Raw genomic sequence first — 12,870 nt, forward strand, 5'->3', positions numbered from 1 at the left:
TATAAAATATTTGAAAATCCAAATTATCCAAACACATGCTCTCTACAATGAAGATACCTTTCTGTGAAAACACATCTGCCACTAACAAGCAATAGCAAACTAAACAGCTATGAATTAAAATAAAGCCTACAGGCTATTTAAAACAGTAGACAATGTATGCTGCTCTAATTTCCTGTTTTGATATGAATACATTTGCACAGGAAAAGAAGAAAAGTGATAATCAGATGCTTCATTGAACAACTCTGGGTGGGGTCTGTGATAGACATATTGATTCTGAAGAAATGCTTTCTGTTTTTTCAGATTCTCTGAGAAAAGAAACTGCAAGTCTTTCACAATAGACAAAGTCGCTATTGCCCGATCCCTGTGCTTGAGCTCAGGGTTCAAGGGCAGGACCGTCTGAACATGCTTTCCAACAAGTCATGCGAGAACATCACCAATATCGATGTGAACGGGAATCCGGTGATGAGCACTGTGATGTTCATCGCTGGGGTGGTTGGCAACCTAATAGCCTTGGCTATCCTGGGAGTCCATCAGAAAGAGCGTCGGACCAAGTCTTCAGTTTTCTGCATTCTCGTCACAGGCCTGGCTTTGACAGATCTGCTAGGAACGTGTTTACTCAGTCCACCGGTTTTCATTTGCTACGCCCAGCGAAAATCACTGGTAGGTCTTACGGGAGATTTGTGGCTGTGCGAAGTCTTCGCCTTCGCCATGACGTTCTTCGGCTTGGCCTCTATGCTCATACTGTGCGCCATGGCAGTGGAGCGATGCCTCGCCATCAGTCACCCGTATTTCTACTCCAAACACGTACGGCGCAGCTTCGCTAAGATCGTCCTTTTCCTCATCTATCTCTTTACCTTCATTTTCTGCTTGCTGCCGTTCTTTGGATACGGACGGCACAAGCAGTACTGCCCAGGCACGTGGTGCTTCATCAAGATGGAGGCGGAAGGAGAGGGTGAGGATGAAGAAAGGAGAACATTGCTCTTCTCGCTGTCCTACGCCGTGCTCATGGCACTGCTCATCGCCATTGTGTTCTTGTGCAACGGTTCGGTTATCGTCAGCCTGTGCCGTATGCACCGGAGCCAGCTGACGCGTCGGGGTTCGGTGGTGTCGGCTGGACGAAAGAGGAGGCTGAGCACCTGGTTTGGACAAGGAGAAGAGGAAATGGACCATTTACTTCTGTTGGCCTGCATGACCTTCATCTTCGTCATTTGCTCCTTGCCACTGACTGTGAGTATGACACTTTTTCTAGTGTTTTATATCACTCTGTTTTAGCTCAAAGCTTTTCCAGAGACTTATTTTACAGTGGTTCGGGTCTTCTTAATTTTATTGGTCAAGCGCTTTCCAAGGGTGCGGATCTTTAATAAAACGGTCCAGACCAGAGTATGTGAGTGGTATGTGTTCTCATTTTCATTTTTAGGAAATCTTTCGGTCCCACTTTATATTAGGTGGCCTCAACTACTACACTGTACTTACATTTAAATGAATCTTTTAATATGAATACATGTTTTTACATTGTACTTGTATTTTAAAGAATGCCTGCATGCAGTTACATATGTAATTAATTTCTGTTATAACATTTATAATTACACTGTTGACCCATCCCTTAAACCTCTTAAAAATACACTCTTAAAAATAAAAGTTCCAAAAGGGTGTTTTTGCCGTGATGCCATAGAAGAACCTTTTTTGGTTCCCCAAAGAACCTTTCAGTGAACAGTTCTTAAAAGAACCATTTTGAAGGACATTTTAAAAATCTAAAGAACCGTTTTCGACTATAAAGAACCTTTCTGCATTTGAAAGGCTCCATGGATGTTTATGGTTCTTCATGGAACCATTGATGGCAATAAAGAATCTTTATTTTTCGCCAAACCTGTCCCTAACCTTACCAGTATCCCACCTCAGTAGCAGCAAAAGTGTTTTGCGATAAAATAAGAAGATTGTACTTATTTTTTGATGTAAGTTAAGGTCACCTAATATAAAGTGGGACCAATATTTCTGTCCTGTGAGGCTTTACAGCGCTCATAGTCCAAAATTTGACAACATTGTGCAATAAAGATTCTATGTCAGAAACCACAGAAGAGCATTCCTGAAGTCAAACAACATCAGGTTGGTTAAAACATGGGAGAAAATAAGCTTTACGAAATTTTGAATCTGCTCGCCAAATGATTCATTGTTTTGAAGTATAAAACTGCTGCTGGTTAAAACAGTGTAAATGCAACAAAAAAAAAAAAAAAAACCTAAACATGTTTAACTATACCTTTTACAAACCGATTACAAATGATTTATACTATTATACTACAAGTATTGAAATGAACGTTTAAGTATAATAAAAATGAACCTTAATAAAAAAAAAAAAAAACTGGCACAATTTTTGGTTAAAAACCATTAGCCTTTTTTACTTTTCCAGAGACTTTTTTTTTTTTTTTTACAGCAATTAGGTTCTGGTCCTCTTAATTTTATTGGTCAAGTGCTTTCCAAGGGTGCAGATCTTTAATAAAATGGTCCAGACCAGTGTTTGTGAGTGGTATGAGTTCAAATTTTCTCGAGAGTAAATAAACTAACTGCTTACCAAATGGTTCAGTGGTTTGAAGCACTTAAAACACCTGCTGGTTAAAACGGTGTAAATGCAGCCAAAAAAAACAAAAAAACAACCTAAACATGTTTAACTATACCTTTTACAAACCGATTACAAATGATTTATACTATTATACTACAAGTTTTGAAATTAAAATTTAAGTATAATAAAAATGAACCTTAATAAAAACTGGCACAATTTTTGGTTAAAAACCATTAGCCTTTTTTACTTTTCCAGGGACTTTTTTTTTTTTACAACAATTAGGTTCTGGTCCTCTTAATTTTATTGGTCAAGTGCTTTCCAAGGGTGCAGATCTTTAATAAAATGGTCCAGACCAGAGTTTGTGAGTGGTATGGTTTCTCATTTCCTCTATAGTAAATAAACTAACAGTGTTGTAAGAAAATCTTTCTGTCCTGTAAAGTTTTACAGCGCTCATAATCTAAAATTTGACAACATTGTGCCATGAAGCTATTATGTCAAAAACCACAGGAGAGCATTATGGGCAATGCCAGTTTTAGTTCCTTTTTTCTGAAGTCAAACAACATATGGTTGGTTAAAAAATGGGAGAAACTGAGCTTTTCAAAACTTTGAAACAACTGAACCATTTGCTTACCAAATGATTCAGTGTTTTGAAGCACTTAAAACACCTGCTGGTTAAAACGGTGTAAATGCAGCCAAAGAAAAAAGCAACCCAAACATGTATAACTAACACAGTTAGGTTCTGGTCCTCTTAATTTTGTTGGTCAAGTGCTTTCCAAGAGTGTGGATCTTTAAAAAAATGGTCCAGACCAGAGTATGTGAGTGGTATGGTTTCTCATTTCCTCTATAGTAAAGAAACTAACAGCGTTTTAGGAAAATCTTTCTGTCCTGTGAGGCTTTACAGCGCTCATAATCCAATATTTGACAACATTGTGTCATAAAGCGTTTATGTAAAAACCCACAGAAGAGCATTTTGGGCAATGTTAACTAGTCAATTACACACAAATGCTTTTTATTAAATTAAAATGTAATTAAAATAAAAAAAAATAACTCTTAATTAATAAACTGACACATTTTTGGCTAAAAACGATTAGCACTCTTCCATCAGTTTACCAGATCAATGCCATCTGAACGTTTTGAACCATCAAAGTTCGAAACTGACATGACAAAGCCTCATTTGCTAAAATCATGTTACTTGGCAATTCTGAAACAAACTTCAAAACACAAATTTAAAACAAAAGACTTGTAAATGTTTTGAAGCTTCGTGAAGCATTGTTTTGAAAACGCCCATCACTACAAAAGGCATTCTTTAATGATGATACATGACGAGGTAGAATAAGCTGTTGTTATAATAATAACCATTACTGATATATTCCAACACATACTTAAAACAACCATTACCATGCACAGACTCTGTTCATGATGTCACTAGATTCGACCCTGGACCACAAAACCAGTCCTAAAGGTCAGTTTGACCTTTGGCCGAGATACAACTATTTGAAAATCTGGAATCTGAGGGTGCAAAACAATCAAAATATTGAGAAATTCACCTTTAAAGCTGTCTAAAAGTTCTTAGAAATGCATATTGCCAATCAAAAATAAAGCTTTGACATATTTGCTGTAGGCGATATACAAAGTATCTTCAAGGAACATAATCTTATTTAATATCCTAATGATTTTTGGCATAAAAGAAAAATCTATAATTTTGACCCACTGCAACAAATATACCCATGCTACTTATGACTAGTTTTGTGGTACAGGGTCACATATGTGACCTTGGACCACAAAACCAGTCTTAAGTCGCTGGGGTATATTTGTAGCAATAACCAAAAATACATGGTGTGGGTCAAAATTATTGATTTTCCTTTTATGCCAAAAATCATTAGGAAATTAAGTAAAGATCATGTTCCATGAAGATTTTTTATAAAATTCCTACTGTAAACCTATCCAAATGTAATTTTTGATTAGTAATATGCATTGTTAAGAACTTAATTTGGACAACTTTAAAGGTGATTTTCTCAGTATTTTGATTTTTTTGCACCCTCAGATTCCAGATTTTCAAATAGATGTATCTCGGCCAAATATTGTCCTATCCTAACAAACCATATATCAATAGAAAGCTTATTTATTGAGCGTTCATATGATGTATATATCTCAGTTTTGTAAAATTTTACCTTATGACTGGTTTTGTGGTCCAGGGTCACATATTCTAACACACATCATGGAAAATTTTGTTTCCTTTTTTTTTTTAAGCTTTTGTTTTCAAAAAAACATTTTGAGTGACCTTTCAATGAGTCACTTTGCTGGTGACTTTGAGCCAATGCATGCATTTAAGCATTTCCAGCAAATGCATTTAAGTCAACTAGATGCAAATTGCATTGGTAGTTATTGCATTTATGTCACTGCTCATTTGCATAAAGTTGAACTTTGATTAACTTTGTCACATCACCAATAGTCGTGTGGTGTTGGAAATCAGCACCTCATTAAAATGATGATGTCTGCTGTCTTTGTTGCTGTAAATCTCTGTCCATGTGAATGCACTTTCCCAGCCCTTGTCATCATTTTAAATGGATGCGGTAGATTGCAAATAGTCATGCTTGAGCTGTAATTGCTTTTAAAACAAATGATTCTGCTTTAAAAGGTCATGTAGGCTATCTTTGCAATTTAGCAGCAAAGTATTCACAGTTGTTTAGTCTAAGCTCTCAGAGTTAAAGATCCCCATAAGACACAAAATCTTTTGCCTTTACATCGCCTCATGCTATCACATACTAATCATTTATTTTATGTGAGTGACTAAACAAGAGTCTGCATTTTACAAATCAGCCACCTGCAGTGAAACATAACACATATTTACCTTCTTTAACCCATTCATTGAGCTGTAGGTGAGGTTTTGTTGTAGTCTTTGAATTGCCTCTAGCAATTACTGGGCGTGTACCTGCTGCGGGGGAGCTGGGACATGTATTACATAACAAAGGCTATTATTTTTGGATTGTATTCCAAATGCCGGTTGATGTGTTATTTTACCAGTTGTCGTCGTTGGCTTTTAATTTTGATGCACGTTTCGAACTTGACAACCCTGGAAGACTGGATTAGACTAACCCTGTTTTTTTCTCTACAGCAGTTTAAAATAGATTGGTAGTGTTTTTTGAATAGACAAAATCAGTTTTGTTTTTCTAAATCGTTTTAGGTATAATACCCTAATTATCTGTATTTTAGTAAGTGATGCTAGCTTGCTCATATTTGCATTAGGATTTACAAAGATTACCTCTAATGAAAGTTATAGCTAAGGCTGTCAAGCGATGGCCAGAGAATATTATTAAAGGAACACTCCACTTTTTTTGGAAATAGGCTCATTCTCCAACTCCCCCCGAGTTAATAAGTTGAGTTTTACCGTTTTGAAATCCATTCAGCCGTTCTCCTGTTCTGGCGATATCACTTTTAGCATAGCTTAGCATAGATCATTGAATCCTATTAGACCAATAGCATCGCGTTCAAAAATGACCAACGAGTTTCGATATTTGTCCTATTTAAAACTTGACTCTTCTGTAGTTATATCGTGTACTAAGACCAATGGAGATGCAAAGCTTCAATTTTCTAGGCTGATAAGATTAGGAACTACACTCCCATTCCGGCGTAATAGTCATATGGCTGAATATGGCTGAAGCAGGAGCAGTAATACCACGCAGCACATGTGCAAATGCTAAACTAGCTCCTTGACTATTACGCCGGAATGGAAGTGTAGTTCCTAATCTTATCAGCCTAGAAACTCGCAGCTTTGCATTTCCACCGGTCTTAGTACACGATATAACTACAGAAGAGTCAAGTTTTAAATAGAACAAATATGGAAACTCGTTGGTCATTTTTGAGCGCGATGCTACTGGTCTAATAGGATTCAATGATCTATGCTAAGCTATGCTAAAAGTGATATCGCCAGAACAGGAGAACGGCTGAATGGATTTCAAAACGGTAAAACTCAACTTATTAACTCGGGGGGAGTTGGAGAATGAGCCTATTTCCAAAAAAAGTGGAGTGTTCCTTTAAATGTATGCATTTTTTTTTATAATTAATCACATTATGAGCCAGATTTACTAACAGATTGTGTCATCGCAAACCTGTTTGGCATTAAAAAACTGCTTTTAGGATTTACTGAACACACTATTAAAAATTTGCGATGAAAAGGCATGGACAGAGTTATTTTTACAGCTGACCTTATCACAAATGCATTTGTAAGAGATTCCTGTTAGATGCTAAATACAGTGGCATGCAAAAGTTTGGGAACCCCTTGTGAAAATGTGAATAATTTAAAATAAGAGAGATCATACAAAATGCATGTTATTTTTTATTTAGTACTGTCCTGAGTAAGATATTTTACATAAAAGATGTTTACATATAGTCCACAAGACAAAAAAAAATAGCTGAAATTTTTAAAACAACGCCCTTCAAAAGTTTGGGAACCCTTGGTTCTTAATACTGTGTGTGGTTGCCTGGATGATCTACAACTGTTTTTTGTTTTGTTTTGTTTTGTTTTGTTTTGTGATGGTTGTTTGTTCTGAACAGTTAAACTGAGCACTGTTCTTCAGAAAAAGCCTCCAGGTCCTGCAGATTCTTCAGCTTTCCAGCATCTTTTGCATATTTAAACCCTTTCCAGCAGTGACTATATGATTTTGAGATCCATCTTTTCAAACTGAGGACAACTAAGAGACTCAAACACTATTAAAAAAGGTTCAAACATTCACTGATGCTCCAAAAGAAAACACAATGTACAAATGGAAGTACAATTTAAATATATTGTACTTAATTTGTCTTCTGGGAAACTTGCAAGTATCTTCCAAAGGGCAGTACTAAATGGAAAAAAAAAAATTTCAACAAAATAAGAAAAATTTTGGCATCTTCATCCTGTTCAAAAGTTTTCACCCCTGGCTCTTAATGCATTGTGATTTTTTCTGGAGCATCAGTGAATGTTTGAACCTTTTTTAATAGTTATGTTTGAGTCCCTTATGCCGAGTTCAGACTGCATGATTTTAGCCCCGATTTTGACTCGCCGACAGGTTTTGAGAAATCGCCGACAAATGCCCGAAATCACAGGCAAATCGGTGCTCGTTCACGTGAGTGACAATCACACAGAGTGAACTATCAAAGACGCGATCTGAGAGAATCATGCCGTGTGAAAGGTGATCTGACTGAAAATCACATGGGCGATTACCTACAGCCAATGAGACAGCAACATCCAGGCCAGCGGGAAGTTGGGGGAGGAGTTACGAAGGTATTAGACCACAATATCAACAAGCATAGCTTCGCTTCTTTTCTTTTCGCTGCAAATGAGTGCACATGCAATTTGTATGACAAGCTTCTTGCGGGCTACCATTTTTTTATATAATAATCCCAGTCTCACGTGAGAACTTGCACGCCTGACCTCGCGTTGTTTCTATGTCACTTCTCGCGTGTGTTTGGTTGTGAGACGTAGTTTGCAGAACGGGACAAAGTTGTCGGCGATTCTTCCTATTGTAAAGTCCATCACAGCAGTGAACACAGCAGTGACGGAATGCTACCCCAGATAGTCATGCAGTGTGAAAACATCTGTGACGCCATTGCTTTGAAAATCGTGCAGTCTGAGCTCGGCATTAGTTGTCATCAGTGTGAAAAGATGGATCTAAAAATCACACAGTCACTGCTAGAAAGGGTTCAAATATGCAAAATATGCTGGAAAACGGAAGAATCTGCAGGACCTGGAGGATTTTTCTGAAGAAAAGTGCTCAGGTGAACTGTTCAGAACAAACAAGGGACTCATGAACAACCATCACAAAACAAAAAAACAGTCATAGATCATCCAGGTAACCACACCTGCAGTTTTAAGAACCAAGGGTTCACAAACTTTTGGGTTTGTGAAAGGGGGTTATTTTAATAATTTCAGCTTCTTGTAGACTATATGTAAACAGATTTTATGTAAAATATCTTACCCAGGACAATACTAAATAAAAAATAACATGCATATTGTATGATCACTCTAATCTTTTTTTTTAATTATTCAAATTTTCACAGATTCTTTCGCATGCAAATGTATGGTAGGGGAGTATTTAAATAAAGCATGCAATTTACTGGTATTTGTGCCAAAATTGAATGGCCAAAAAAGCATTTATAGTTGACATGGCTTCAATAGTTGCTTATATGCACTGCTCTTGGTAGATTGCGTTGATTATTATGGAAAAGCGCTGGCTGCGTCTGTTTTCTTTCTTTTGCGCATTGTCACTAAATCAATCACCCATAGAAATTTCCACTCCCATCGGCACTTCTATGGGATTACGATCTCAGGCTAATTTGCCCTGTTTAGTAAATTTGGCCCTAATGCATTAAATTGACAGCCCACTTTAAACTCTTTTTCTCTTGTATTTTGCATCTTTGTCGTGACCTCCCAGCCGTTTTGTAGACTTCGGCATACACTCTCTGCAGTATATTGAAAGATGACAGATCACACTAATGGTATTTCCTTTATCTCATGAGATGCTTTGTTTGTCGCCTGAAATAAACACTAGATACTTTATCCAAAGCAAATAGTTTACACAACCCGACCATTGTGATTTTCTTTCCATACACACAGACTCAGAATGACATGTATTTGCACCCACCCAAATGTCATATATAACCTCTGTAACATTAAACGGCAATGCACGTCTCAATTCAAAACAAGCACAGGGTACAGCTGGACATTTTCTGTTAGAGAGGCTGCATGCAGAAGGAGATAAAGGAGGAAGGAACTGTCACAATATCGGACAAGAGCTGGTTGATGTATTTTGCTGATTTAGTAGACGACAAGGGCCAGTGTGTATGGGTTTATATGATATTTTATTTATATAGATTATATATTAGAACATTTAAACCCTAATAAGTGGGAGTTTTTCAACTGCAGACACTTATATTTCAGAGGGAAACTAAAAGATATCAAATATTTTTTCTAATTGCTACACACAGCTGCCTTTATATATATATATATATATATATATATATATATATATATATATATATATGTGACCCTGGACCACAAAACCAGTCTTAAGTCGCTGGGGTATATTTGTAGCAATAGCCAAAAATACATTGCATGGGTCAAAATTTTTGATTTTTCTTTTATGCCAAAAATCATTAAGAAATTAAGTAAAGTTCATGTTCCATGAAGATTTTTTGTAAAATTCCAACTGTACACATATCAAAATGTAATTTTTGATTTGTAATATGCATTGTTAAGAACCTAATTTGGACAACTTTAACGGTGATTTTCTCAGTCTTTATGATTTTTTTGCATCCTCAGATTTCTGATTTCAAATAGATGTATCTCGACCAAATATTGTCCTATCCTAACAAACCATACATCAATAGAAAGCTTATTTATTGAGCGTTCATATGATGTATAAATCTCAGTTTTGTCAAATTTAACCTTATGACTGGTTTTGTGGTCCAGGGTCACACTCCATACACCATAATAATGACAAAGATTACAATAAAAACAGATTGGCAAATTTTACAAATTTATTAAAAATAAAACACTGAAATAAGTACATTGCATAAGTATTCATACCCTTAACTCAGTGCATAGTTGAAGCACCTTTACAGCCTCAAGTGTTTTTGGGTATGATGTGACAAGCTTTGCACATCTGCATTTGGCAATTATCTGCCATTCTTTGCCTCACCTTTTCACCTCTCAAGCTCTGTCAGCTTGGATGGGGGCTGGCAGACATTTTCTAGAGTCCTAGTTGTTCCAATCGTCTTCCATTATGGATAATGGAGGCGACATGCTTCTGTGAACCTTCAGTGCAGCAGATTTTTTTCTGAACTCTTCTCTAGATCATTGCCTTAACGCAAGTCTGTCAATGAGCTCTACAGGCAGTTATCTTGACCTCAGGACTTGGTTTTTGCTCTGATATGCATTTTCAGCTGTTAGACCTTTTCTGAGAGGTGTGTGCCTTTCTAAATCATACTCATTCAAATGAATTTGCCACAGTTTAACTCCACTCGAAGTGTAGTAACATCTAGAAGCAATATGAATGCTCCTGAGCTAAATTTCGAGTGTCCCAGAAATACTTGGGTATGAATACTTATGCAACGGTATTTTTTCAGTTTTTTATTTCTAATAAATTTGCAAAGTTGTTTTGTGCTTTGTCATTATGGTGTGTGAAATGTAGATTGATGTGGAAAAAAAGTAATTTAAAGCAGTTTAACATAATGCTGCAACAAAACAAAATGTGAAAAAAATGAAGGGGTATGAATATTTTTGCAAGGCACTGTATATATATATATATATATGCCATTCAAAACTTTGGGATCAGTAAAATTTTTACATTTTTTAAGAAGTTTTTTCTGCTCTGCTGGATTTATTTGATTAAAAAATCTAAAATTAAAAATAGCGATTTTCCATTTTAAAATATAATTCTGATATGCTGATTTTTTTATCAGTGTTGGAAACAGTTGTGCTGCTTAATATATATTTTTTGGAGCATGTGATGCTTTTTTTTAGGATTCTTTGATGAACAAAAAATGAAAAAGAACAGCATTTATTTAAAATAGAAATCTTTTGTAACAATATACACTACTGTCTTTGAAAGAAATCAATACCTTTATTCAGCAAGGATGTATTAAATTGATAAAAAGTGATAGTAAAGTGATTTCTACAGTATTTTGAATAAACGCTGTTCTTTTTAACATGCTAATTATCAAAGAATCCTGAAAAAGTATTACAGGTTCCAAAAAATATTAAGCAGCACAACTGTTTCCAATATTAATAATATATCAGCATATTAGAATGATTTCTGAAGAATTACGTGATCACTTTTTGTATTTTTGATCAAATAAACTTGATGAGCATAAGATACTTTTTTAATAAGCATTAAAAATATTACTGATGCCAAACTTTTTAACAACAGTGTATATATCTGTCATTTCCAAAAAAAAGCAATAATTTGTTGGCTGCATAAAAGTCTAGCTAGAAAATTAGCTAGAAAATTTATTTTACTGTTTTACTGTAAAATTTCCATCAGTGCATATAAACTCATTTATAAACGGTTGAATATTGTTAGTGTTAAAATTAAATGTGAAAGTGTAAAGAGTGTGTTTAAAAGGGGTTTATTTTCTAAAAGTACAAAAGGTCACATAGTAGAAGAAACCCCCACGTGTGTCTATATGAGCAGTTTTAACAGTAATCTAGTCGTGGCATTGGGCATTGCCAAAGCTGGTGATATCTACCACATCACACAGAACAGGAAATGACACGCTGCCTTTGATCACTCTGTCATCTGAATTTAATTTATTGTGCAACTGCTGTCAGACCTAAGTGTTTGCTCAATAAAGATACAGTAGACCTTGAATTTCATTTACACGCAATATTTCAGCACTGTAACTGTAAGCCACCACCTGTTTAAAAGGTTTAGGCTCAAGTATGTTTTTTTCCCTCTTTTATCGTTTATAGCTTTTGCAGTCATCATCAGTCTTATTGCATTATTGCGTGACTCATTATTGTGTGCAGAAATGTCACGAAGTTAAACAGACAAACTGTGTTTGTTTGAGTTCTCTTTGACCTTTATCCAATGTGCTTTTAAAACTCCAGTAGGAGGAAATTTTGGATCTGGCTGAGTAATTGTATATTTTATTATACAGAGGTACTATAATTTCCCTTCCTTTTATGAGAAAAGAATTAATTTCGATTTTATTAAATATAAGGCCATGTGCTCAATCTGTCTTTCTTGAACCGTGTGCAGATGGAGCTGCTCAAAATGTGTCTGCAAGCGCATTGTTATGACCGTTTTTGGGTATGACACAAGTGGGTTTGTCAATAAACATTCACGTTTGATATCTCAAGAGGAACGATAACACTTTTCAATAACAGTACATAATTAATCATGAACTAATACCTAAATTAAATATTACTGTTAATATGACCTAATGGTGAGTACTAATCAAAAACAAACCATACTATGACATGAGTAAGATGAATTCATGTGGGAAAACTTTCCCCTAAGTGTTAAATGGTACATTACATAACAAACATGTAGTCAAGGTGGGTGTTATTCTCACATAAATTCATATGATTCTTGATTAGCACATACCTTAAATCATTATTAGTTCATAAAAAAGTAATATTTGATTTAGCTATTAGTACATGATTATTCACATACTGTTATTGTAAGGTGCTACCAAGAAAAGACAATAAAATAAGACAATGTGACAACTTTTTTTTAAATATTTTAGAATAATCAGTACAGTAGGACTTGAAACCTGTATTCTGAAAGTAAGTTAAATTGATTTTAATGTCATGTTGACCTTAAAGCAATATTGCT

At 35.4% G+C, this 12,870-nt stretch overlaps 1 protein-coding gene across 1 annotated transcript in view; it reads left to right on the top strand.

The window, feature by feature from the left end:
• Positions 1-402: 402 nt before the first annotated feature.
• ptgir (prostaglandin I2 receptor) overlaps positions 403-12,870 on the top strand; it is a 56,603-nt gene continuing 44,135 nt past the window's right edge. The window contains exon 1 of the mRNA XM_073818482.1: positions 403-1,227. Within this exon, the coding sequence (XP_073674583.1) occupies positions 403-1,227 (825 nt within the window). The remainder of the gene's footprint in view (positions 1,228-12,870) is intronic.

This window comes from Garra rufa, chromosome 14 (assembly GCF_049309525.1).
Source record: "Garra rufa chromosome 14, GarRuf1.0, whole genome shotgun sequence".
Classification (NCBI taxonomy): Eukaryota; Metazoa; Chordata; class Actinopteri; order Cypriniformes; family Cyprinidae; genus Garra; species Garra rufa.